The sequence below is a fragment of the Folsomia candida genome, unplaced genomic scaffold (assembly GCF_002217175.1).
Source record: "Folsomia candida strain VU population unplaced genomic scaffold, ASM221717v1 Fcan01_Sc007, whole genome shotgun sequence".
NCBI classification, from domain to species: Eukaryota; Metazoa; Arthropoda; class Collembola; order Entomobryomorpha; family Isotomidae; genus Folsomia; species Folsomia candida.
The window spans coordinates 6,503,571-6,529,333 of NW_019091199.1; the positions used below are offsets into that span (position 1 = coordinate 6,503,571).

A 25,763-nucleotide genomic window follows, 5' to 3' on the forward strand; every position below is an offset into this window, starting at 1 on the left:
TTTGGCTGACATATTTGCATCCGAAGTGGAGAAAGTGCGTCATAAAGAGGACAACTCTGGAAATTTATTCCGCCTTCCTGCTCTTCGGATGCAAATACCTCTGCCAAACCTGAGCATTTGCATATAGTGTCTTTTACAACTTTCACTTTAATTCGTTTTTTGATCGATTGGTACTAATTTGGTCAAAATCCGTAAGCATACATTGGGAGACCTCCACTTGAAGTACATATATGCATATTTAGCTAATAAATATTACCATCGTAAGTCCAACTACCCCAGCACAGCAAGGACCTTAAATGAAAGAAAGACATGTTTATGTACATATCATAAGAATTGCAACGTAGTTTTACTAATCGCAAAAATTCATACCAGTATGTAGCCCAATCCGAAGTCTTAAATGAGTAAATGGCAAATGCCGGATTTTAAAACGTCCACTTTGATGCAGCAGATCCAACGCCATCGTCGCAATTTGGTCGGCATGATCTGGCGAGCGGACGGGCACCCCTCCAACAACCATGTACGCGTCCCCAATCGTCTCAACCTGTGAAAAACAAAACAACAACAAAAATAGTAGCCTCACTCAACCTGGATCAAGTAATTAAGACGATAACTCTAAGAATTATCCCACGAAAAAAAATAGCAACAAGATTACGCCTGCTAATAATAACCCAAACTTTCACCTTGTACACGTTGTAGTCGTTGATCGTGGCGTCAAAGCAGGTGTAAAGGTCATTCAGCAGGTCAACCACTTCGAACGGGGTGGAGTGTGCGGAAATAGTGGTGAAGCCGACGATATCGCTAAAGTAGATCGTCACCTGGGAAAACTCTTCTGGATCCACGGGCAAACCCAGCTTCAACTTTTCGGCCACCGTGCTAAAAGTAAAATTACAGACGTGAAAGTAAGTAGCGAACTAAACAGGAAATGACAAGTTCACTTGCTCTAACTCAATTAGAGTCAGATTCTTTTCATCTCGGGGAAAACAGAAAAGTTGCAGTGAGACAAAGCAAACGTGATTATTGCAACTGTCCTCCGGGATGAGAGGTGAATGTCAAAATGTATAAAAAAGGGGTCCATTTCGTAAACAAGTTTACTCCTCCACGTGTGTAACCTCCTCCTCAGTAAGCGCATGTAAATAGGCACCAGTGGCCGCGGAAAGTGTGGGGACGTTGTAGGATGGGGGAGTGACCCAGCATACCTGTTCACTTTCATTCATGTGACTGATTATGAAAGAGAATGATAGTGAATGAAAATTAACTTCCTGTGATTTGAATGAAAATGAGTGAAAGATTCAGTCATTTGAGATGAATGAATGTGAATGAAAAATTTCTTACTTATTTCATTTTTCAGCCTATGCTTAATACATGGGGCGAAGTAAGAAATGAAGTGAGTTTGAAAGAAAATGAAAGAGGATGAGGGCGAATGAAAATCTTCAGTCAGAAATTGGGATGACTAAATTTTGAATGAAAAAAATTTTTTTGAACAGGTATGGGAAGGAGGGGTTGACATAGCATGGGGAGACGATGGGGACATCGAACAACCGTGGGGACATTGTCCCTCTGTCCTGTCCCCACACGCTTCCGCGGCCACTGATATCTCGATACTAATTTATTATGCACTTACTTGGGCAACATTCGATTCAGAAGCTGATCCAACTGTTCGGTCCTCTCTCGAATCAAATCCTCAAGGTTGTTGGAATACTTTTCCAACATTTGGAACATCGTGTCGACAATGTTTGCTTTCCTGGAAAAAGAAATAAAATATGTACGAGTGAGTAAGGATCAAAGGCTGAGAAGGAGATTAGTTTACGGAGAAAAATACATAAGTTTTGGAGATGAATTGAGATTGATGAGTAATTGCAAACGACACAGGCAATAACTTTCTTCCCTCAAAAGGTGGAGATCTAATACGACTTGATGCGATATGTACATACATGTCAGAAACATACATATGTAACATAAATGATATGACTGCTTCGTGTCATCGCACCTCTTTCAGTGGCCGCGGAAACTGTGGGGACAGTAACATTATAGGATAGGAAAGGGTGGGGTTTGCATAACATGGGGAGATGATGCGGACATCGAACAACCGTGGGGACATTGCCCCTCTGTCCCCACACTTCACTTCGGCGGCCACTGATGTAAAGCGTCATATCTTATAAGATCGTATTTCTGGTACCCTTTGACTTTCTTCAAGTTTCGCACCGCACCCAGCTCCCCTGGATATTTATTAAAACCGCAAAACCGTAAACTGAGAAGTATGCAAGTTCATACATCTCTGCTCCTCTGTAACTTGCGTAACCACTTGAAAGTGAAAGTGTGATGTGGTGAGTTTGGGATGGATTTGCAACTCCTCAGACAAGACACACGGCTCATATAATGCATGTACACATCCTGACAACAAACTCACATCGCATCGCATCCAATCCACAAGAGCAAGTTTAGTTTAACATGTCTGGCCTGAGGTTTTAATAGATTTTCCATCCATACATATAAAGTTTCACTCTCAATTCCATTTCATTACTGGCTTTCACTCAGGCAGAGGTTTTGCCTCCTCAAAGTCAGCCATAAAGCGTGGGTTTGGTTCGTTGATCCCATGCAAATATGCGCATCCAGAGATATTCTCTCAGAAGACGTTTCGTTCGTGTAGCAAGAGTACAAACAAAATTATTATCTGCATCATCAGACAGATTAAAATGTGATGGAGCTGGATAAAATTACGAATGGTGGAATGAAACGAATTTAGATATTCTATTTCAGTTTGGGATGATTTTTTCAGTAGTCATTTTTCAGAAAGGGTACGGTTCCGAGTTAGTGACGGCTTTCACCAGGTTCAAGTTTCAATTACAGGCCGGCTAGAGGAGGCCGAGAGGGAGGATGGATGTCGGATTTGATTTGATCAAGGATAAGCTTTCAATCACTGGTTGAATTGAATTTGGTGTGCTTTTGGGAGAGCTAAATACGTATATACGATGTATTTTTGTGTGTAAGTCTTGTGTTACGGATAAATACGTATGTAAATACTTCAAATGGGAATATTGTGATGCATTTAGTTTCCCATATTCAAGAATTGCTGAGTGTACTAAACTGTGATGCACGTACGCAAAATACAAAATTAGCCAAATTGTTAGATTGACAAGTAGAATTTACAAAATTTTATGCCAGGCAAATACATATTTACAAATGTGTGTGACAAGTTTTGATTAAGACAGCTAAGATTTAAAAAAATCTTAAGATTGGAAATTCATGGAGAAAAGCAGTCTAACTAAATATTTTACCAGCGTATTACTTACCTTCCATGGTTAAGGGTTTTAAACAGATCATGAATCACCATAAAGTCGGGTCGCATATCTTCAATTTAAAAATAAATATAAGAATTGGTGATTAGATGAAAAAGCTTCTGAGGACTAAATGCTGATAAGAATAATACCTGGAAGTTCAGCCCAGCACTGACGCTATACAAATATTTATTAAATATATTCACTATCTTTTATATAAATCCATACATATTTAGCCAATATATTAGGTATATATCTTACCATGATATTGATCGCCTCCGGGGGTGCGACTCCTTTACTAACTGAGGGCCGAATCAAGGGTGGAGGACGCTTCACTTTCTCCAGGATCTCTGCAATCAATCCCACACAAATTAAGGGATGCTCCATTGACGAAAACGCTTTCCGTGTTCTGTCAATTCATTATTCGACCTCGATTCACTCATGACTTTCACCCAACCAAATGGATCATCATCCCAGTGGCCGCGGAAGCTGTGGGGACATTAACATTGTGAGATAGGGGAGGGAGGGGTTTGTATAGCATGGGGAGATGATGGGGACATCGAATAACCGTGGGGACATTGTCCCCACGCTTCCGCGGCCACTGTGTCCGTGTCCCCAAGGATAATATATTTACGATTCCTTGTCCACATCACCAAATTTACTTTGATCCCATCTCTCTCTTTCTCCCCTCACTTATAAATAGTTTTCTGCAGAAATGTATATATTTTTAGTTTGGCTGGTGACTGCAGGACGCGACTAATTCGGATTTCACAGACCAAAAATGAGATAACAGGAGGGCCTCCTCCTCTTACTTAATTTTCTTTTCTGGGAGAGAAAGTCTCCCAAATTAAAACAACTTTGTCGTCGCAAAGCACCCATTCCACTCGTGCTTAATGACAACACTTTCTTCGCGAGAATTGGCTAAATTAGCGCAAAGTTGTTTCACAAATAGGCTTCAGAGAAGTTACATCTTGGAAGAACAAAATTAGAAACCGCTTCAAAAAAGAGAAAGTAATGCGCTCGTGAAGAGTAAGTGGTCACCTGTGCATGCATGAATTGGAAGGTGTGAAATTGAAAAATTGAATACTGAACTTTGTCAAAATAAATTATAAAACTACATAGCGCAAAATTCTTGCTTGGTTGGTACAATTTCTGGAGAAAAAAAACACGAAGAAAATCATTATCAACAAAGTTCCCAGAAATTCAAAAGGAGAAAGTTTCCAAGAGTCGAGATTGGTTTGGAGTCACCCAGATTAAAAGTTGATTTAACAACTTTCTCGCAAAAAAGGCAAGCAAACTTATGTATCCTGGTGCACATGGTGTTCCCAGATCCAAGTTCATTATTGGACACGTTGGAGCAGCAGCAGAAGCTTCGCCATTATTCCATCCCAACACTTTTATAGTTTTTCCCCTCTTGTACAATAATTCTCCTGGCTGCTCTAACGCGATAACGTGGTGAACTCGTACACATTTTATCGAGTGGATGTGCCAGCTAGGTCAGCAGACTCTAACTAATTATCCGCTAATCCTCTCGGATTATTAGGCGGAGGGGAAAGTGAAAGGAGAAAGGTGTTGGTCCACTAGCAAATCTGATACACTGTTAAAAATCTGGTAGAGTCAGATATATACTCTGGACGGGTATTGGTTTGGTAGTAACTTTCTACCGGATTGGTAGTAGTTTGTTTCTGAGTGATAAGTTTTTCACTACCACAACGATAATGCCTGTTATTAACGGTCCCGGTAGACTGTTAAAAATCCAGTATTAAAATAATACCAAGCGGTATTTATATATGACTACAAAAGTGATATTGATAAGTAATAGTAATACCATGTAGTAACGGCTCAGTATTAAAGTTTTACCACATCAGTAACAAATTTTTACGTACCAGTATACTTTTAACCAAGCGGTACAACTTTCATATCAAGGAATCAATACCTGCCTAACTATACCAGATTTATAACAGTGTAGAGTCATAAATACATGTACTCCGCTCGGTAATGATTTAACACTAGTTTTCTAAGAGTGTCCCAAGCCGAATTAACTAACTAACCTTCTGCCGTGAGTGTGAGCATGCAGTAGGGCTCGCCTCGGACGAGAACCTCTTGCACAATGATGGCGAAGCTGTAGACATCTCCAGCAGGCGTCCCTTGGTTGCGAAGTCCTTCATCCCGCAATAACTCAGGCGCTGTCCAGAGCAGGGCTGGAATACGAACGAAGTGGTGAGAAAAAGTTGGAAATTTAGTATGAGCAGCGTATTACCACGACCAACTCGTGCAGTGATCTTGACCCACTCACCTTTAGCACTTGGCTTGGGAAGTGGGAGTCCTTGTGTGTAGTAGAAAGCAGGAAGTCCATAGTCCGTAATTTTTAGGACCCAACGGGCATCAATCACCTAAACAAGCGTACGTACTAAAATTCACTATCTGTCCATGCTCAGAAGCAGTGGCCGCGGAAGTGGCGTGGGGACAGAGGGACAATGTCCCCATGGTTTATTCGATGTCCCCATCATCTGGCCATGTTATATAAACCCCTCCCTTCCCTATCCTACAATGTTAATGTCCCCAGATGTCCCCACCCATCTGCGGCCACTGTTGGGAAGTAGTATTATTATAGACTCACGCAATTATGAGAGGTCAAGAATCCATGGACTCGGACCATGCTCGAGTGGAGGTAGCGCATTCCCTGTGGAACATTTAGTACGATTACACACACAACTTTCTCCCAATTCGGAATGGCATTTTTTCTACAACGAACGATGCCGCAGGGTGTGCTGTAGTAAAGTACGAGAAATCTTGCCAACCATCAAATCAAATACTGCTGTATTATTATTACTGCTGCTGAACTACGATATTTACTTCCTTCTAGAAAAATCCGCGGGGCAAAATGAACCATTTATTAAGGGGTGAAAGCTCTTTATAAGATCGTTATGTCCGTCTGTCTGTCTGTTGGTCCGATAACGGGAGAAAGATTTGACATAGAGACTTGAAATTTTAAACTTATCAGATATGGCGAGGTTCACCATAGGTCACACCATTCAAGGTCAAAAAGGTCACCAAATGTTAAATCTGATGCATATGTCAATTAGAACTGAAATTTAACCCCTAATTCAGTGGTGACCTCTATTTTGACCATAAAGGTCACAAAAAGGTCACCAAATTTTAAATTTGATATATATAGATGTCACAATCGTCTAAAACACGTCTGCCGTGCCAATTTTAACAGACTTTCGTCTTTGCAAAAACCATATGACATTCATTTTGACCTATGTCTAACACACTGCTTTCACCCCTTTTTTACACTCGTTCCAACGATTTATTTAGCTTTACACTGTACAAAATTAAATCAATTCTTTCTATTTGTTCAGGCCACAATGGAATTCGTCCCAACGAGCTGGCCTAACATGGGGATAGAATTGGACTAGAAATGGATGGTGTTACGAGTAGCCAGTCATCCATTAAAACACAATGAGCAGGGTGAGAGAGAGGTTAAGGCAAAAAATAAGTGAAAGGAGGAGGCTGCCTTCCTAAAAGTCCGGACTGTTCATCCAGCCGTGCCTACCAGCCTGACTTTCTCCTCACGAAGGGAACTGGTTTTATTTACTCGAGTCGATCTCTCTCGACTGCTTTCTCCATGAAAAATCCTTACTCGAAGGGATTTGAAAGTACAAAGCTTAAGTGTTTCGATTGGAGTATGTGTGACACAATTTGGCCAGATGAGGCCAATAAGTGGGTGGTTTAACATGGTGGGATTTGAGCAGAAAATAAGTACAAGTTTGAATTGAAATTGAGATTGACTTATGATTTTTGTGCAAAGCTTAAATTGGATTGCACGGAAATTTCAAATTGGAAAATGAGGAAACTTTTTATTTTGTCAATATTTAGAATGCTATTCATTACCAAGACTTGAGTAAAAATTTAAAAGATGAGAAATCCAAAATTTTGTAAAGGTTTTCCGTCGTCAAATAAAATTTGATGGGTTAGGTTAAAAAATATTGCATAGATATCGAAGACCTAGACTCGTTAAATTGTACAATTCCAAATTTTTGGAAAAAGTAAAACTACTTAATAAAAATAAGTTAATTATAGATTAGTTAATTAAAATTAGCAAGTTAAATTTGGAAAATTTTAACAAAAAATGCATCCTTACCCGGACTAAATCTGTTAACAGGGAAAGTTTGAAAGCCCAATCCAACTTGATATCGCTTTGTTTAATGATGTCATGGAGGGATCCCCGAGTGCAGTACTCCCACACGAGGGCAGGTCCCCTGGGGACGCCAGATCCACCCACAGTTCCAAGAAAACACCCGACCAAAGTCACCAAATTTTCGTGACGCAAACCGTGAACCTATTAATCATCATGCATTGATTCCATTTATTATCAAAGCAGAGCTAATTTGTCCATCTTTTTCGAAAAGAATTAAGTGCTCAATAATTTTGGGTAGATAATCATCCTTAATTATTTCATAAAGAAGTGATTATTTTTCGATCTCTTTTGAAAAAAAAATCTATTTAATGCTCAATAATTTTGTGTAATGAAATAAATTGGTGACAATTATTTTAATGTGTTTAACGCATAACAAAAACATACCGTTTCCAGAACCAGGATGGCTTTCACTTTGACTTCAAAAGGGTCTGGAGAAGAATTTGGCAATTTTTGAAGGTAGACAATGTCACCCTGTAATTTGTTAAGAGAAAATTAGTAAATTAGAAAATTTTCTTTTATATTTTTTGTATAAGAGGACTAAATCAAGGCTAAAAATATTTCTTAAGAAAGCTTTTCAATAAAGGAAAGAAGATTATTAAGATAAATATGTATCAAATTAGTCGTATTTATTTTCTATACAATTTATTTTATTCTATAATTATTATTTTGTTAGTAATGGAGCTAAATTGTCAAACAAAATGTTACAATAGAATCAAGAATTATATGCATAAAAATAGTTTAATAGTTGCACTTTAGCATTTCATTTAGCCTTGATTCAGAAATTATCAACTGACGAAAACTGAACAGCTCTGGCCAAGTGAATCGACCCATCTTTTACGTCTAAAAAATAATACAATTTTCTTAAAATCTTCCTATCGACGCGATACTTGTCAAACCTCAAAAATTATTTTACAAGTAAAACAAGACGCGGTGAAAGTTAGCCCTAAAAGAGGCCAAGTAGCCGAACTAAAAAACAAGTGCATCCCGCACTTTCACCGAAACACGGTACTTTCTCTTTCTTACAAAAATATGGCTCACCGAATTGTGGGACAAGAATAAGAACATCAATTTTATAAATATTATAAAATCTGAAATCTGCATATTTCTGAAATTATCAACTGTCAAAAACGGTACCCTGCACCTTTTACGTCCGTGAAATAAGCCCAATTTCTAAAAACCTTTCTATTGAAGCGATACTTGTCAAAACTCAAAAAATACTTCACAAGTAAAACAAGACACAGTGAAAGTTAGTGTCAAAAGAGGTCAAGTAGCCATACGAAAAAAACAGTGCATCCCGCACTTTCACCAAGAGACTCTCTCTCCTACAAAAATATGGCCCACCGAATTGTGGAGACGTGAAGACCATCCATTTTATAAATATTATGGCAAAATGTATCCTTCCTTTACGACTCTGTTTTTAAAATTGAGACATCAACTCACTTTATGTCTCGCTGTATGTTTGGGAGGAACTGGTCCAGGAGCAGTTCCATTATTCAGATCGCTACTGGTTTTCCCGTTGTTGTTATTTCCACCACCACCACCACCTCCTCCTCCTCCTCCGCCGCCCTTGTTCCTGTTGAAGGTGGCCGAGATGGAGAAGGAACCTTTGAGCAGATCTGGCTTGTCCTTCTCTTGAGAACTGGATCTTTGGAAGGCGGCTGGCAGCGACCCGATGAACGGAGACTTTCCTCCCTGTCATGTTTGTCATCCGGAAAATAAGCATTTGCAAATAAATTATCCCAGTCTTCACATTTATCATCTCGCAAAACTCAAAGCCAAAAAGGAGCTCGAAAAGAGACGGAATCTCAAACTGCTCCAGGGGATCAAATACTACCGAGATCCAGGCACAGTGGCCGCGGAAGCGGTGTGGGGACATCGGGGGACATTAACATTGTAGGAGAGGGTTTATATAACATGGGGAGATGATGGGGACATCGAGTAGCTGTGGGGACATTACCCCTCTGTCCGCTCATGCTTCCGCGGCCACTGAATATCCATCCACAATTGCTACACAGCCAACCAGACGAGATGTAGTTCATGATCAGGAAGGAGGAAGAGAAAGAGGAGAAAGTAGGTAATAAATGTAAAGTGAAAGTCTACTTCCTTCATTATGATTACAGCCCGTGGGGAAAGTCGGGGCAGGAACGAGGACAAAGTTATGGCAGAAAGTATGATAAATGTCAAATACGCAAAACCGAGTCAACATTGTTTGCAGATTGGCAAAGACCTTCGACTCACTCGACTCGATGCATATTATTTCTTCGTTTTAACAACATCCTCGGATAAAAAAGGGTACGAAAGATATTACGTTGTGGAGAGTAATAACTTATTGTCAGTGCTGTGATGAATTGGGGGATGGGAAGAATTAGGATAATTATACGGGGGCAAAAATAAGCCAGGCGAAAGAACTTGCTCTTTTTTTCGAGCCGGATTTATTATTTGGTTGATTGATTTTCTTTTTTCTTTCTTTACCTTTTTGTTACTTTCGGATGGGACTGCAGAACCGAATGATAAATCGTCCGAGGTAAGTATCAATTTACAAGATGATCCTGGTACTCGATGACGACGAGATAGTTTGCGACAATGCTTGGCCGAGGAAAAGTCTCGTTTCCGGGCCTTTCTCCTAAATTATATTAAGCAGGGAGAAAATCAACAAGGAGGTTATTTATTATTTTGATGGTTTCTGGGCTGATATTTCAAGGGGAAAAAAGTATTTAGTTCAGTGTTTCGTTTCTGACGGGTTTGCCACATTTTTTGTGTGGCAAAGAATGAAACGCAAGGAATGCACAAAACTGGAAGAAATTGCAAAAAATTGCAAGAAATTGCAAGAAATTGCAACCAACTGCATGAAAGTGCAAAAAAGTGCAAGAAAGTGCAAAAAACTGCAAGAAAGTGCAAAAATACGCTATTTAGCCACGCGCCCTATGAGATATTGGCGTCGTTTCTTGTGCTTTGCATTTCTTGCAGGTCAAAATATCTGCAAAAAAACACTTTCTTGCCATTATTTTTTGAAACTGGTTACTTGCACCCGAACGAAACACTGTTTATATAACTGGTTATTTCTATCTTCATTAGGTGGTTAAATACTCGCCTTGTTTGTGTCTAACGTTATGTAAGCTCACCTCGCATAAATTGCGGCGAATACGAGACCAAAAGCCACAACTCCGGTCGTAACCATTGCCAAAACGATTTGGAACCATGTCAGCAGGTAATCCTCCCTCCGCTTGAGGTCTGTCGAGAGAGAAAATGTTTTTAAAAATGGACACCGGATTTACCCCACTTATTCAGTCATCATCATTACAGTGCTCCACACAGGGCTATCATCAACATTATCCGTGTACTTTACTCGCTCGCACAATGCCTACTGCATGCTGGGTGAGTTGTCCTTTTCAAAAAGGTAAACGGATCTCATGAAATTGGCCAATTTACGTGTACACGTCACGTAGGATGAGGCTCACAATGGGACCTAATCACCAGAGGGGGGATATGTACTTGAAAAAGGTAGAAAAAAAGTAAAAATAACCTCGCAAAATTTATATATGTTAATGTAATGCTCTGCATTTATTGTAGTAGAATGTCTTTGAACACAAAATTTCGTCTCGTATCGTTGAAATATTTACAAAATATATGTATTTTTGAAAAAATATATAGGAGATTTACGTATTTTTAAAATATATTTATAAATATATCTGAAAACCTTGAAATATCTAACAATAATTGGAAATTTTTTGAAATTTGTTTTATCTATACGAGTTTTATGAACACAAGCACAAAGTCTGTCCGTCCATCTTCATCCAATGCAAAAGTTGAAAATATATATAAATACATATCCGCCCTCCGCTCATCACCTCCTCCGAATCACACGGTTGAAGGATGTCTCTCTTTAAAGTATTCAGAATCGGATAGAAATACTTTTTTGTTGGGAGGAGCCACGTAACAAAAAAAAGATTATCAATTGTGTGGTCGGTAGATTGAATGAGACTGGACTAGTGCCAAGGACAAAAAACAAGGGCTCAGACACAACTAGCTTTACCGACGCTGACCTCGAAAACTTTGATGGTCGTAGATTTCACGAGGAGATGACTTTCTCAAACTTTCCGGGAGCACATGTGTTTGCTGTTTCTTTGGGTGGGTGAAAATGGTTCCAATAAATTATCAAGAAAAATACAAACTTTGAAACATTCCGTTTAAAAAAAAAGTGAGTGGTTGGTTTAATAGGATCGCGTCGAAATTGAGAGACAGCGTCAGAATCAGTGGCGTGGGGACAGAGGGACAATGTCCCCACGGTTATTCGATGTCCCCATCATCTGCCCATGTTATATAAACCCCTCCCTCCCCTATCCTTCAATGTTAATGTCCCCACGCTTCCGCGGCCACTGATTCAGAGTTACACCCACCACCGTGAGAATTGAAGGGTTCGCTTTGTCCAGTCCAGTTGAAGGACGGACCAGATTGAACTGTCCACAGCAGCAGAGAAAGTCTGCCAAATATGTACACGTTCCCAAGTCATGACTTGATTTATATGAGACGATGACTCTGACAGATATACTTTCTGAACTTTGAGGACTTTTGATGTACTTTGATATATAATTCACACACAATGTGAGTGGTGGAGGAGGAGGTATGTGCACAGTGGCCGCGGAAGAAGCTGTGGGGACATTAAATTGTAGGATAGGGGAGGGAGGGGTTTATATAACATGGGCAGATGTCGAATTATCGTGGGGACAGTCCCTCTGTCCCCACCCTGTTCCGCGGCCACTGTATGTACATCAACAAAGGCAAGATTCTACAGAAGAAGAAGAAGTTAGTCTCTCTCAAGTCCCTGGACACTTTCTCTCAGCAATTCTATTCCATTCAGGAGGCCATTCTTTCCCTAAACGGTCGTGTTTGTGGAGCAAGTCGTCACAATAAAAGTTTCCCCGTTTACTTTACCAGATAGCTAAAAAGCATCTCAATTTTTGTGTTATGCACATTCACATCCACCGTTTCTTCATCTTCACTATTCTTAATTAAGACAAAACCTTGCAAAAAAATACAATTGGCACTCAACTCACACATAATTTTCTCCATAATTAATAACTAATTTTGACCGTTTTGATTAAGTGGTGATAAATTATTTCTTCTTAATTAAGCATGTCACACGACTCAATCAAGCCGAAATTCGTACATACCTGTCCCACTCCTGTCTGCACCTTCGCCCCGCAGCCCTGTCCCATCACGGCCGGTGGAATGAGCCCCTTTTCTGAAGTAGCTGCGGCGGTGAATTCCCGGAGGTCCTTTGGAACTAAAGTGCTTTTCTCCATTAACCAAGTTTATTAAGGGGTGCCACCTGAAGGAAAGAAAGAAGCAGCGGCTGTTATATAATGTATGTGCACCACGGTTAACTCACGCCAGTCGCCAATGCGGCAAGACAAGTCAGTGACCGCGGAAGCCGTGGGGACATTAACATCGTAGGATAGGGGAGGGCGGGGTTTATATAACATGGGGAGATGATGGGGACATCGAATAACCGTGGGGACATTGTCCCTCCGTCCCCACGCTTCCGAGGCCACTGCCTCATGTACATATATTTGAGTAGCCTGAATCCTCAGTGGCCGCGGAAGCCGTGGGGACATCGGGGGACATTAACATTGCAGGATAGGGGAGGGCGGGGTTTGTATAACATGGGCAGATGATGCGGACATCGAATAACCGTGGGGGCATTGTTCCGCGGCCACTGCGCCAGACACACATGACACCAACACCACCTCCTACGCAGTACGTGGACTTATGCATGTGCAGACGACAGGCCCGGTTGGTATACATAGTTTATTGTTTCACTTTTAATTAAACGGAGACGACCATAAATTCATTTCAATTTTATCGTCACCACCACAATTTGCACTTTTACGTGATCCGCATTCCTTATTATTATCGTTATCATTTAAAACTCTGTGGATTATATTTCGATCCATCAAATCATTGAAGACCTTTATTGATTCCGGGCCTTCATTGTCATTTCGTATGAATGTTCCCAGGTTGACTTTTTCCAACAAAGTGAGTGAAGTGAGCAAACTTTTGGGAAAGCTATTGCCAGAATTACTTCATGGTATCATCATGTCGTCTGCTCGTGCTACAGAGATTCTCGTCGTCGTCCTCGTCGTCGTCGGTGGGGAACAGAAACGAGTAAAAAGGAATCAGAATAGTAATCGCAGGTTTACCAATATTTATGGGGAAAGTTGCCCGGTTTGTGGGACCCCTTTTAAGGATATGGATGGAGGATGTGGTGCAGTATAGTGAACATAATTTCGTCTTCGTATCGTGGAGAAAGTGGAAATGATATAAAACGAAAATGTCTCTGGGTTAAAGTGCCCATTCTTTTTTTATAACTGATTTGTTTTCAAGTGCGTTTCATACTTTTGACTTTTTGGGGAGAAAGGAATATCAAAATTTTAAGTTGAAGAGGGAAATTTGCATATTTTTATGGTTGGTTGTTTCCTAACTGTTCAAGGAATCTTCAGTTTAATTTAATTTAATTGAAGTGGTGGAGGCGTTCGGTTTAGATCTAAAACTATTCATGATTACAATATTATAAAATTTCCTGAAATGGCGTTCACCTTTGTAAAATCTAAAAGTTGAATTTAATTTAAAGTTGAAACGTCCTAAACCTAAACGATCTAAAATTCCATTCTCGATTAAAAAATTGCAAAATTTTCTGAAATTGCATTCACCTTTGCAAATCCAAAAGTTGAATTTCATTCAATTAAAGTGGAAACGTCCTAAACTACCTAAAATTATATTCTCCATTAAAATATTGCAAAATTTCCTAAAATGGTGTTCACCTTTACCAAATCAAAATTCATCCAAACCCCCAATTATTTTGCACATATTTGCAATAGTTTCAATCTCCCCACCCATCACTAAATACATGCCATGTCCACCTTATCCTTTCCCCACCTTATCTCCCCTTCTAACACGGTAGCAAAATCATAGCCAAGTCCACAAACAAAGCCCTAGCTGACTTTGGGGTTTACCACCACGTATAAAAACTTTTCCCCCAACTTTTCTAAAGCCGCCATCAATTCTACATTATTTACGGGCACACGTTACGTTATACTCTACTCACTCACTACGACCAAAAGAGATAATAAAGTGGAGGAAATAGTTTGCTTTGAATAGAAAGTTATCTCTGCTCAGACGACTCACCTGGACTTTTCAAACTGGAGGACGGAAAACAAAAACTGGTGACGGTCATGGAACAAGTCGCTGTTTTCGCCATGCTTTCCACCACCAGGAACAGATCCACCGGTACCAACGCCATGTCGCGGAGGATGCTCTTTGCGGTCCAACTCGATCGAGAGCTTGACAGCCCGAACGACCATTTGTGCCAGGAGAGTTTCCTAAATAAGTAGAGAGAGAAAAAAAAAGTGTCAAAATTTGATTGGGGGGAGAAGAGCCACATAATAATTTTGCGATCTCGGCACACTGAAAAGATATGACATCGTTATCCACCCGATTACGAGATGGGGCTCGCATAGTTATGACATAAATTCAGGAAAGTACACTTTGTGCTGACTGGGAGGAAGTAAAGGCTGCAGTAGCCGCGGAAGCCGTGGGGACATTAACATTGTGGGATAGGGGAGGGTGGGGTTTGTATAACATGGGGAGATGATGGGGACATCGAATAACCGTGGGGACATTGTCCATCTGTCCACACCCTTCCGCGGCCACTGGAAGGGTACCTTTCACCGACGTGACGACCTTATACCCCTAAACTGGCTCGTCCTTTCGTACTGGAATCAATTTAGTACCTTGAGAAGTACGTAAAAAGGTTTAGTTTAAAGATTCAGTTAAGCGAGGTCGATAAAAAAAGGGTCCGGAAATTCTGCTGATGATATAAAACGTTAGATTATGAAGGTCATCATGGGAAGGAACAGACTGCGAGGGGTGAACTTGAGGTTCAGGAAAGAGGAGAAAGTTTACTTTCTTTCTTTGCAATGAAGATGATAAAAGGAGCTGGAATAGTAAAGTGGCGAGTGGGGTAGCTTCTTTATCTGAGGGTTTTAATGGGTAGGATTTTTAGCACAAATATAGTCACAGGAGGCCTATCTGAATTTTAGCACTTTGTTTTCCTAAATTTATGAAATATACGTGTATGTAAACAATAGTTTCGACTTTCTCACCAGTAATTTATGTGGCAAAATGTTTTCCACTGTTGTGTCCAAAGGGTCCCAGTTTTTTTGCTGGAAATGAAAAGAATTTCTGGTAATTTCGAAATTATTTAATCATTTCAAAATTTACCTGGAAATCAAACGAGCTCGTGGTTTGGGTGCTTCTTGGATGCGAATCCGCCACAACTGCAAGCGTGGGTGTTTCTGGAGAGAAGAACTCGACCGGAAGTGGCCACTGGGGGAGAAGAACGGTCGGAACGGTGCTGCTACTCAGCCTTCCCCGGTCACCAATCAGCGACAAATTATTCGTAAATCCGTAATCGTACGAGATGCAGAGAAACAATCCTGTACAAAGAAAAAGTCAGTTATGTAAAATCATTTTAGACATGGGCAAAGTACTTTAGTTGTTAAATCGTGGAAACAATGTAGTTTTACAGGGATTAAACGTTAAATTCTTCACGAAACCTCTATTTTTGTAAGACTGTTGTACTCTCCATGCAGATTCTCGTCTTTTGTTAGTATTACAACCCTGAAGATCCAAACTCTGGGAAGGATGGAGCTCAAAATACTGTATTTTGACAAAGTATTTTCCCCACCCCTGGTAAAATGTCAATCAATTTTACGCAATTGTGTGTACATACTTAAGAAGGCATGTCAAAATTATTTTCATGCAAAAATCGAAAAATGATTTTACATTCATTTTTTACGGAAATTAAAAAAATAATTTTTCCACCTGCTTATTACTCCAGAACTAATTAGACTAATTAAACCAAAAGCAAATAAATGAAAAGTTCCATCCAACTTCCTTAAGAGTAAGCCTGACTTAATTTTTGCAACGTTTACAAGTTTTTTCTTGCATGAGACTAGATTACATAGATTCTGTTTTTGGTAGCTTGTCACTTTCACCACTTTCTCCTCTAACAAAATCCCAAGTATTCAGGCGGATTCATATTTTTCACCAGTTTACTTACGTGGCCTTGAGGAGTGAAGAATCTCTCTCCATTATTTTTGGAGAGACAGGAAGCCGTAAAAAACCACAGGAGAAAAAAGAAAGCGAGAGCTACTCAGACTACTCACCATACTCTCCTCGTGATTAAATTGCACGGGCAGATACCACCGTCCGTACTTTCACTCCCACACTTTCAACCAGCAACTCTTTATTTTTACCCTAAGTAAAAGTCGAGTCAAGAAAAGTCACTCATTCCCCGAGGTGCTTGCTAACAAGTGATGTTTTCACATTATTATCTTTCCTCGCAAAAATAAGTATGCACAGATATTTCTTAAGCCAGAACCTCATCAAAATCGGAAGATTGTGGAAAAAGGATTTATTTATCAGACACAATTTTGAAGAACAAGACTGCATAATTTATTTGGCGTATTTATTTTGATAAGACGAGGGCTTATGTGTTCTTAAAGTTGGCTGGTTACTTTCTACCCTTTTTTTCTGCTCGATTTTGCTTTGTACCATTTTATCTTTCCAGTTATGAAAGAAAATGGGAATAAAGAGACCTCAGAAACATGGCAATATTTTATTTGGTGAATCATTCATTTGTCAGATTTTCCGGATTCGTTGGCTGCCCGGAGGACAGGAGATATATTTCACAATACGCTTCTAAAACTACATATTTCGGGATTTTCATACCTTTCTCCAAATTATGTTAGCATTAGAAGACTCATAAAATAACAATAAATGCTGAAAAATATGAAAACACGGTTGTGTGTGCAGGTCAGTAATATTTAATCGCTGGATGCCTGCCTATTGCGTAAAATGTTTATCAACAACTCATCCCCCATCAACATTCGTAACGTGAATTTAACCTAACTTCAGTTCGCATCTTTTAAAATTTTAAAGATATTCCACCCTTCAAATTCCCAAAAACGGCGTCCAACCATAAAAATTAATCCCAAGAGATCATCACATCACTCACCATCCAAATTGCTGTTGAAAGACAGCGCCTCGTACTGATCCAAGTCCTCAAAATTGCCCAATAGAAGTACCCCAGGAGCAGAAGAGGAGGATGCATTGTTTGATGAAAAATTTCTAATTTCACTCAACAAATAAGCTCCGACATCGTCACAATACGGGCTGCGATCTGGAACACAAAAATTTAATCAAATCCAATCCAGACACTCGATATCTACTCGAGTACATTTCTCACGAAACGAGAACAAAATTCGGGAGAAAACTATTATGACTTTTAGTTCTGCGTGTGTATTTGCCAGTGGCCGCGGAAGCTGCGTGGGACAGAGGGACAATGTCCCCAAGACTCCATCATCTGCCCATGTTATATAAACCCCGCCCTCCCCTATCCTACAATGTTAATGTCCCCACGGCTTCCGCGGCCACTGTGTATTGCTGATGAGTTGGATAAGTTTGCCGAAAATAGGAGGCGGAGATACTGGAAGAATTTTCATACAAATTACACTTTTCATTGTTAACTTCTCCTACGCACACAAACAAGTCTGGTTTACACGGAAAATTGGGACATCTTGATTAAATTGGGGATTACAAGGGGAGGATTGAATTGTATTTGGACTGCATATGTATGTATGTACATCTGTACATATAGCCCATTGTGGATCGGGATGGGCCGATGAGATTGTGTATTGAACAAATTCCACGGATTTGCATTTCCATCGGTGTGAATACTTGTGGTAAATATGCGCTCGGATTGGTTTATTGTGAAAGAAAGAAAGAGAAAAATTTCCAACTTTTCAAGAGTGCAATCTTGCACTAGTAATTGAAATAAAGCCACATACAAAAGACTCTGAAGGTTCTTTTAAAATGTTATTTTTTGAAAGACTTGTCTAGTAAAAAGGTGTCTTTTTATTATGGATTTTGGAGAATATTTTCCCGTATAGATTGTCCTGCTTCACAAAGGATTTGATTTTCTGCCCTGTGCAGCATTTTGTTATGAGGAGGGAGCTAGGTGTCCTCATTCTGGTGAAAGTCGTCCTCCTCTCCAAAATTATGTATTCAGTCCTTCATCTCTCCCTCTCTCTTCGGATCTCTCTTTCACTTTTGTCTGTTTTGTTGTGTTTGTGTCATTTTCCAGTCAACCTATTACGATACGAAACACATCCCGGATGTGTTCTGGTCTGGTTTAGCCTCATTTTGTGAAGATATCCAGATCCAGACGTATGTATGTAGACAGACTCATTTTTAGAAAAGAGGATCTGTTTCTGCCACGATGAGGGAGGAAAATTGTGATATTTGTCAATTTCACTGGAAGGATCGACTTTTTGTCAAGTCTTGACGGGTCGAAATGCAAACACGTGGTCGAATTTACTTATTTTTACCTAAAATTGGAAACGTGACAAGGGCTCACTCACCATATCGTGACTTTGTAAGGGCTACATTTTCCCATCCCGTATAGTTCAGCATGCGTTGAATGGCTAAACTGACTTCGGCCAAGTCGGGCTTCATGGACTGGACTCCAGGCATCTGGAAGGAAATGAAAGAAATGACGGTAAGGACAAATTTCATTTTAGTTAGACGACTTTCATCAAAGAAAACAATGTATTTTTGACGAGAAAGGTCTCATTTTATGAATTTATGCATATATTTTGGGTGTATTCGGATCTCTGCAAAACCAAGTAAACCAAACCACATACATACTTTTGCAGTGGCCGCGGAAGCGTGTGGACAGAAAGATGACAATGTCCCCACGGTTGTTCGATGTCCCCATCATGTCCCCATGTGATATAAACCCCTCCCTCCCCTATCCCACAATGTTAATGCCCCCAGACGTCCCCACAGCTTCCGCGGCTTGTCGTCCCTCTGCTCCCCGTCGAATGGAATTATTGCCCAAATTTATCCCATTTCTGTATAAACCCCGTCCACAAAAGAGTGTTTTCATCTCATTTTCCGTCCAAGTGAGAGAGCAAACGTACGAATCGGCAGTATAGTCACACGTGTTTTGCAATTCTGCGACTCCTGATGATGCGATATTGTTCTTCTTGGTGGGCGTGAAATGGAGTGAACCGATGGAATAGTTGGCTTAAAAGTGAATTCTTTATGGGCAGAATGGAAATGGGAGGGAGGGAAAGTAGCAGAAAGTGGATGGAAACAATTGTGTTGAAAATGTAAATGCAATCGTGAGTGCAAAATTGAAATTGGTCGGATACATAATATTATCTACATATGTACATATGTAAATCTCTACATACATAGAAATGCATAAGTTTGACGTCAATCGTATAAGATGAGATTGCGCATTTATTTATTTACAGAATGCGTATTTAAGCTTAATTTTGTCTCTGGAGACCCCGTCTCATGTTTGTCTCAATTTCTCAAACCACAAAAAAAATTCTAGTCTCACACTCATATAATCCTATCACAGTCAATTAAAATAATTTTGAAGAGATTTTATTTCATAGTTTGCCCATAAAATTTCTTGAATTTATAAGAATAGACCAGTGAGGACATTGTTCGTGAGACACGGTAATTCGATGTCCCCATCATCTCCCCATGTCATTCAAACCCCTCCCTCTCTTATCCTACAATGTTAATGTCCCCACGTGTCCCCACAGCTTCCGCGGCCACTGCGTCGTACGACATTAATTTCAACTTGTCCCACAGAATAGAAAGAAATTTTAGATTTGTCCAATCTCAAATTATAAAATTTACTGTATTCAACTTTGATCAAGTCACACATTGCACCATCTGACGAGCCCGGCTGAACAGAAAGGTGAGAGCGTGCTCCTGCTCCATCATCAGTTCGTTATTAGAAAGCAGCCGAGGCAGACAGGCAGACAGGTTTTTTTGGTGTAGTTTTTTTTCGAGGTATTAAATTTAATTAATTTTTGATTACCTACACCTTTATTAGTTAAAATAGAAAAACAAGTAGAGGAGTAGTAGCAAACTGCGGCATCATGTCCTTGGTGTTACTTGACCCGGATAAGGTCCTAGGTGAGGAGACAGAGAGTGAAGTAAAGTTAGAGTTAGGGAACAATGTTAGGGTGGAAGAACAAGTGGAAGTGTCGATGGACTTGGACATTATTGAGGACGACGAAACAGCGGTCGTCGATGCTGTGGAGAAGGATTCCGAAATCCCAGATGCAGCAATTGTTCACCTCGTCTCTAATGAGATGGACGCTTTCCTGAACACTTTACAAGACGACGACATTCAAATGTTCGGTGGACGAAGGAGTGATGCGGCATTTAAACGGAAAGACATAGGTGAAGATGACGACAGTTCTTCTAACTCTGGGTCTGATTACGAGTCCGACGAAGGGAGGAAGTCACGTTCACGACCAAGTAAAAATAAGAAGTGGAAGGATGCGGAAGAAGAAGAACCATGTTCGTCGGGCAGTCTGGGTCGCCGCCCTTCGGTTGCTGTGGGTGGAGAACGGAAGGACTTGTTAAACACCTCGTCCTACAGGCGGAGAGAAAAGCAAGATCATTGTCCTCCTGCAGCACCAATCAAAACAAAACTTGGTCGAAACCCGGAAGCTGAAATTGAAGATGCTTCAATTCCTGTAACGGAGGAAGAAAGACTTTTTTCCGAGGCTGATGTGAAACTGGCTTGTGCGGCACTCAAGACTAATGGTGAGCAGAGCTAAATAATAACTCATATATTATTATTTATTTGTTAAAATCACTAGCTAGTTAATTAATTATGGATTGGTTGACTATTTTTTATTGTAGAAATTATGCCTAAAGCGGATATAACATCCCCCTTGCCGAACCGATTTACTGGTTCTATCGTGTCAACCATGATGCGGACGTTGCACATCTCCAAAGAGGCCACAATCCGGAGGTACGAGGAATTGAAGCGGATTGACAACCGATTTCTGATACAATCTTCTGATAAACGAAATCAAGTGATGTTGCCGAAAGAAGTGAACCAATCAACACCTATCTTCCTCAATGGAATTTTGAGAGCGGAACATCTCGTGTATATCGCGAGCTGTGTGGATGCTAAGGCCCGGCTTGACAACAAGAAGTGGCTGATCGACCTGGCAGACGTGGTTTTGCACAATGAGAAGTATGAAATGTTGGAATTTTGCACAAGGACCGCTGGTATTGCCCCGTTTCCATACGGGAAGAAGACCAGGTCAATTGATTGCCTTGAATTTACGCACAGGCTGCGAGGTAGAGTAATTGTTCATCCATTATTTCTGCTTAATTGATGTAATGAAACTTAATGAGTTGTGATTAATTTTGCTACTTTTCAGAAATTAAAAACATGATGAAGATGGATCTGTACAAGTTGGCCGGCTCGGGAAGAATCATCGCGATGCAGATCAATGAAGCAACGGCCAATATGCAATCAGTAAAGACACAAAAATATGAACTTTTGGTGAGCACATAGTTTTATATTTTGCCTGATTAATTATCAAATTCAAAAAATGGATATTGAATTAATTCAAAATGAACATCAATTAATTGTTCTTTAGGAAAAGTTTCAGGATCTGTATTACAGAGAGAACATGAACGATGCCAAATTCGATGAGATGAGCATCACTGGAATCAGAGGGGTGAAGATGATGATGGAGCCTCCCTACTTCAAAACTGAAGACGGAATGTTATCATTTGAATTTCCAAATGCTAATCGTAATGCTCAGAAGAACCACATGCCTTTTCCCGTTCGGAAACAAAAGTGTAAGCATATTATTCGGTATTAATGGTACTTACGTAATGTTGATGAATAATTCATTATTAAATTGTTTGGTACTTCGATTTTAGGGACCCAGAAGGATTTGAAAGCCTTAAAACAAGCTATTAAAGAATGCGTCGTTTCACAACGGATTGATGACTTAAACGGCCGTTATTCAGAGCTCTTATTGGAGTCGGAGATCCGTCGGAAGGACGAAATGTGTCGAGAAGGGAAACCAATGGATGAAGTTAACCAGCCTCCTCGGAAACGAAGGCGTGGACGACCGACCAAGGAGGAAACTAAGCAACGCGACAAGTACGGGATCGTTTATCCGATTCTCCTTCGTACGCAGGATCACACAGTTGCATACGAAATATTGCCCAAACAGCTCAGCGAGTGGCGAACCATGATGGAGAAACGCCTGCGAAACATGAGCTTTGACACGTTGATGAAGGACAAAAATAACGACAAAATGATCGATTGGGATGAGGTTTCTTTGAAAATGATGACTCGGACAAAGAAATTGCGATCCGATGACGATTGCAGTCGTACATACACGCATGCCATTGATCCCAAGGTGGATAATTACATAATTACAGAATTGAATTAATTATTCTGTTTTCCTATTTATCATAAGTTATTACATATTGGTTTGATTTATCAAACAGATTAATCACAAGAGATTGACGGCTGAACAAACCCGACAAATTCAATATCTGAACGACGTGGAAAAGGTGCAGGACTGGGACGAGATCGCCAGACGAATCAGCGTCGATAAGAATGGTCAATCGACTCTGCCACATACAGCATTTCAGTGCATGAAACGTTACATCACACATGTGGCTCCTCCCCCAAAACCCGTGTGGACTAAAGAAATGGACGAAAAACTCAAAACAGGAATTCAAGAAAATCCGGGACACTGGCGAAAGGTTGCTGCATCGCTGAATCATGAGGGAATTACGAAAAGGGTGGCACAGGAGCGGTACAAAAAGCTGAATCCGTTCATCAAAGTGGGACCGTTTTCTCGAACGGAAGACTGCTTGCTACTTCTAACCATGCAACGTTTGAAACCTTTTCTCTGTGATGAGGGACATTTTGGCTATTTGTTGCATTATCTTCCATGGCGGTATGAAACCACTTGGCGCGACCGTGCTACCAATCTATTCAACGATTGGATTGTCCCTTGGACTTTGTGAGTCGGAAGAAACACATTAATAATATTTGCGGTTATTAGTACGTAATTATTATTACCATTTAAAAAAATGTAATGATTGTAGGGCGGAAGATCGCTTGTTAATGGATTTGGCTGTATCGATGAATCGCAACTGGCAAAAGATTTCTGAACAATTTTCTTCCTTCAAGAATAGGAAAGGTTGTTTGACCCGCTACAAAATCTTGTCCCGTAATTTGGAAGATAAAAAGAACTCTACACTGGAAGAAGTACATAATTAATACTTGAGTTTTTAAAGTTAATAATTTTTATAATTTATTTATTTATTTTGAAACCTCAAAATTTTTTACTTGACTAGTACCACGAGGCGTATGCAATGACTCGCTACAATGTGTTCCAATATCGACACTTGCCTGACATTCTGAGAAAGCTGACAGAGGTGAAGGAGAAAACGTTGCCATCAGCCACTCCGTTTTGCTTCCCAGCGAATCCTCAACAGCCCCCAACTGAAGAGCAACTGGAACGTATGATGGAAATGTTTAACAGGGACATTCTACTGGCCACCATTACCTCTCTGGACAAGTACATACAAAGTCGAGATGAATACTGGGGGACTTGGAACGAGAAAAATGGCGTCAAGCAACGGACATTTGATCGAAGTGAGTTTGTCCTTATCATGATAATACTATTTTAGTTTGGTATTGGTGAGTGAATAAATTGTTCCGTTTTCTCTTTGTAGGAACGTTCCATCCCGACAACCCTCAAAGTGTCGCATCTGCGATTCATATTCGAGCCCTCAAGTTGAAACCGAAGGAAGGTTTTGACAACTTGAACGATTTTGAGGAGGAGATCTACGTCCATTATTCACGATTTTCTCGCACAAAGTCCCTCAAGGCAGGCATCAAGCGTCCCTACCTTCCCCCCGCGTCATTTTTCTACAAGTGGAAAGACGTTGAACGCATCATTGAAGAACATGATGACCTCGCCGCTTTGGAAGAAGAAGAACAAGAGGCTGCCGAAGGTGCTCCAGTTCCACATTGCAGCAAGAAGTGGACCCGATTGATAGAAAAGAGAAATAACAAGGATCAAGATGAAAATAGTGAGGATGAAGATGAAGATGATAGTGACGACGAGGTAGATAAACTGGAATCAGAAAGCGAAGATGAGAGCAGTGATGACAGTGATGACGAAAGTGATGATGATGAATCTGCCGATGACGAAGATGATCCGGAAACTGCCAATGATGATGATGGTGCTGAAGATGCCAATGAGACGCAAGATGTAGAAGATGAATCTGGGTGGGTGACTCAAGATGAAGAAGATGAAACAATTGACGTCGACGGTATTTCGGATGAAGATATCTAGACTAAGATTGGTTCTTCGAAGGAAGATTATTAATAATCTTGATTAATATTCATATAAAAACTCGTTACTTTATAATTATTAATTAACATGTTGTAACACATTTTACATTAAGGTCTTTAATAATCGAAAAGTAATTGAATAAAAATAGTTAAAAATTGGAAATTGATCTCGCTCATGAACATTAAAAACTTTACTTCTTGAAAAAATTACATGTTTCGAATTTAGCAATATTAAAGCATCCATATTTGTCGTGAGTTTCACAGTTTCACACCCATTCCAGCAGTCTAAACTAATAAACAGATAGCGGACATGTATTTATTGTCAAATTTTTCGTTTGATGACGACCGACGGTAAAATTGTGAGTATGATCCCCAAACTCTTCTAGATCACAAAAATCTCAAAATATTTTCACATTGTTACATATTAATTTATTTCTAGCTTTCTTCAGATACACAAAAATTTTCGCTATTATTTGAAGAATATGTACCTACGCTTCATAAAACCCTAGAAAAGACAATGATCCACAAAATATTGGGAAATTTGGCACACGAAACGAACCCACCTGAGAACACGTCCAGGACACCAACTGTCGTTTGTTGATCCTTGCAAAAGTTGAAGCCGAAGGACAAAGTGGTTCCTGGAGGGAGGCAATCATCCGACTTGAAGGGGCCGATTGCGCAACCGAAATAAATTGCAAAAGTCCGTTACTTCCATCACAGATTTCTAGAGCAAAACAAACACATCATTTTGAAATATTATATTGCTCATCTTTTCCACCAAACATGACCAGTGGCAGCGGAATTGGGGGGACATTTGGGGACATTTATAGGAGTAGGAGGGAGCTTATTAACATATGGGGAAGATGGGATTTTTCTCAATTTCTGGGGGCAATGTCCCACTGTCCCCTCGCTTCCGCCGCCACTTCTCTGCAGCAGGAATGAGACTCTCATGACCATTTGCCGCGGAAGCTGTGGGGACATCGGGGGACATTAACAT

General features: G+C 40.2%; 2 protein-coding genes across 3 annotated transcripts in view; one reads left to right on the plus strand and one right to left on the minus strand.

The window, feature by feature from the left end:
• Positions 1-25,763, minus strand: part of LOC110852715 — a 34,573-nt gene that overhangs the window by 4,405 nt on the left and 4,405 nt on the right. For both annotated transcript variants that reach the window (XM_035853862.1, XM_035853861.1), the window contains exons 3-24: positions 25,330-25,490; positions 18,963-19,074; positions 17,558-17,722; positions 15,760-15,974; positions 15,642-15,701; positions 14,665-14,858; positions 12,651-12,808; positions 10,602-10,710; positions 9,952-10,102; positions 8,920-9,171; positions 7,864-7,950; positions 7,423-7,620; positions 5,896-5,958; positions 5,572-5,668; positions 5,327-5,476; positions 3,537-3,625; positions 3,428-3,452; positions 3,291-3,348; positions 1,622-1,741; positions 681-873; positions 370-541; positions 257-291 (exon numbers count right to left, since the gene is read on the minus strand). In XM_035853862.1, coding sequence (XP_035709755.1) covers positions 257-291; positions 370-541; positions 681-873; positions 1,622-1,741; positions 3,291-3,348; positions 3,428-3,452; positions 3,537-3,625; positions 5,327-5,476; positions 5,572-5,668; positions 5,896-5,958; positions 7,423-7,620; positions 7,864-7,950; positions 8,920-9,171; positions 9,952-10,102; positions 10,602-10,710; positions 12,651-12,808; positions 14,665-14,858; positions 15,642-15,701; positions 15,760-15,974; positions 17,558-17,722; positions 18,963-19,074; positions 25,330-25,490 — 2,864 coding nt within the window. The remainder of the gene's footprint in view (positions 1-256; positions 292-369; positions 542-680; positions 874-1,621; positions 1,742-3,290; positions 3,349-3,427; positions 3,453-3,536; positions 3,626-5,326; positions 5,477-5,571; positions 5,669-5,895; positions 5,959-7,422; positions 7,621-7,863; positions 7,951-8,919; positions 9,172-9,951; positions 10,103-10,601; positions 10,711-12,650; positions 12,809-14,664; positions 14,859-15,641; positions 15,702-15,759; positions 15,975-17,557; positions 17,723-18,962; positions 19,075-25,329; positions 25,491-25,763) is intronic.
• On the plus strand, positions 20,344-24,933 carry LOC110851617. Its single transcript, XM_022099471.2, has 9 exons — positions 20,344-21,180; positions 21,280-21,726; positions 21,810-21,934; positions 22,032-22,236; positions 22,321-22,808; positions 22,900-23,423; positions 23,509-23,671; positions 23,761-24,061; positions 24,142-24,933. The coding sequence occupies exons 1-9, from the start codon at positions 20,505-20,507 to the stop codon at positions 24,765-24,767; spliced, it is 3,555 nt and encodes a 1,184-aa protein (XP_021955163.1). The 5' UTR covers positions 20,344-20,504; the 3' UTR covers positions 24,768-24,933.

Bases quoted from the DNA above. Each gene is read 5' to 3' on its own strand.
- LOC110851617 (XM_022099471.2), top strand. From the start codon at position 20,505: ATGTCCTTGGTGTTACTTGACCCGGATAAGGTCCTAGGTGAGGAGACA. The intron at 21,935-22,031 runs GTGAGCACATAG...ATTGTTCTTTAG, and splicing joins CACAAAAATATGAACTTTTG to GAAAAGTTTCAGGATCTGTA. The intron at 24,062-24,141 runs GTGAGTTTGTCC...TTCTCTTTGTAG, and splicing joins GCAACGGACATTTGATCGAA to GAACGTTCCATCCCGACAAC.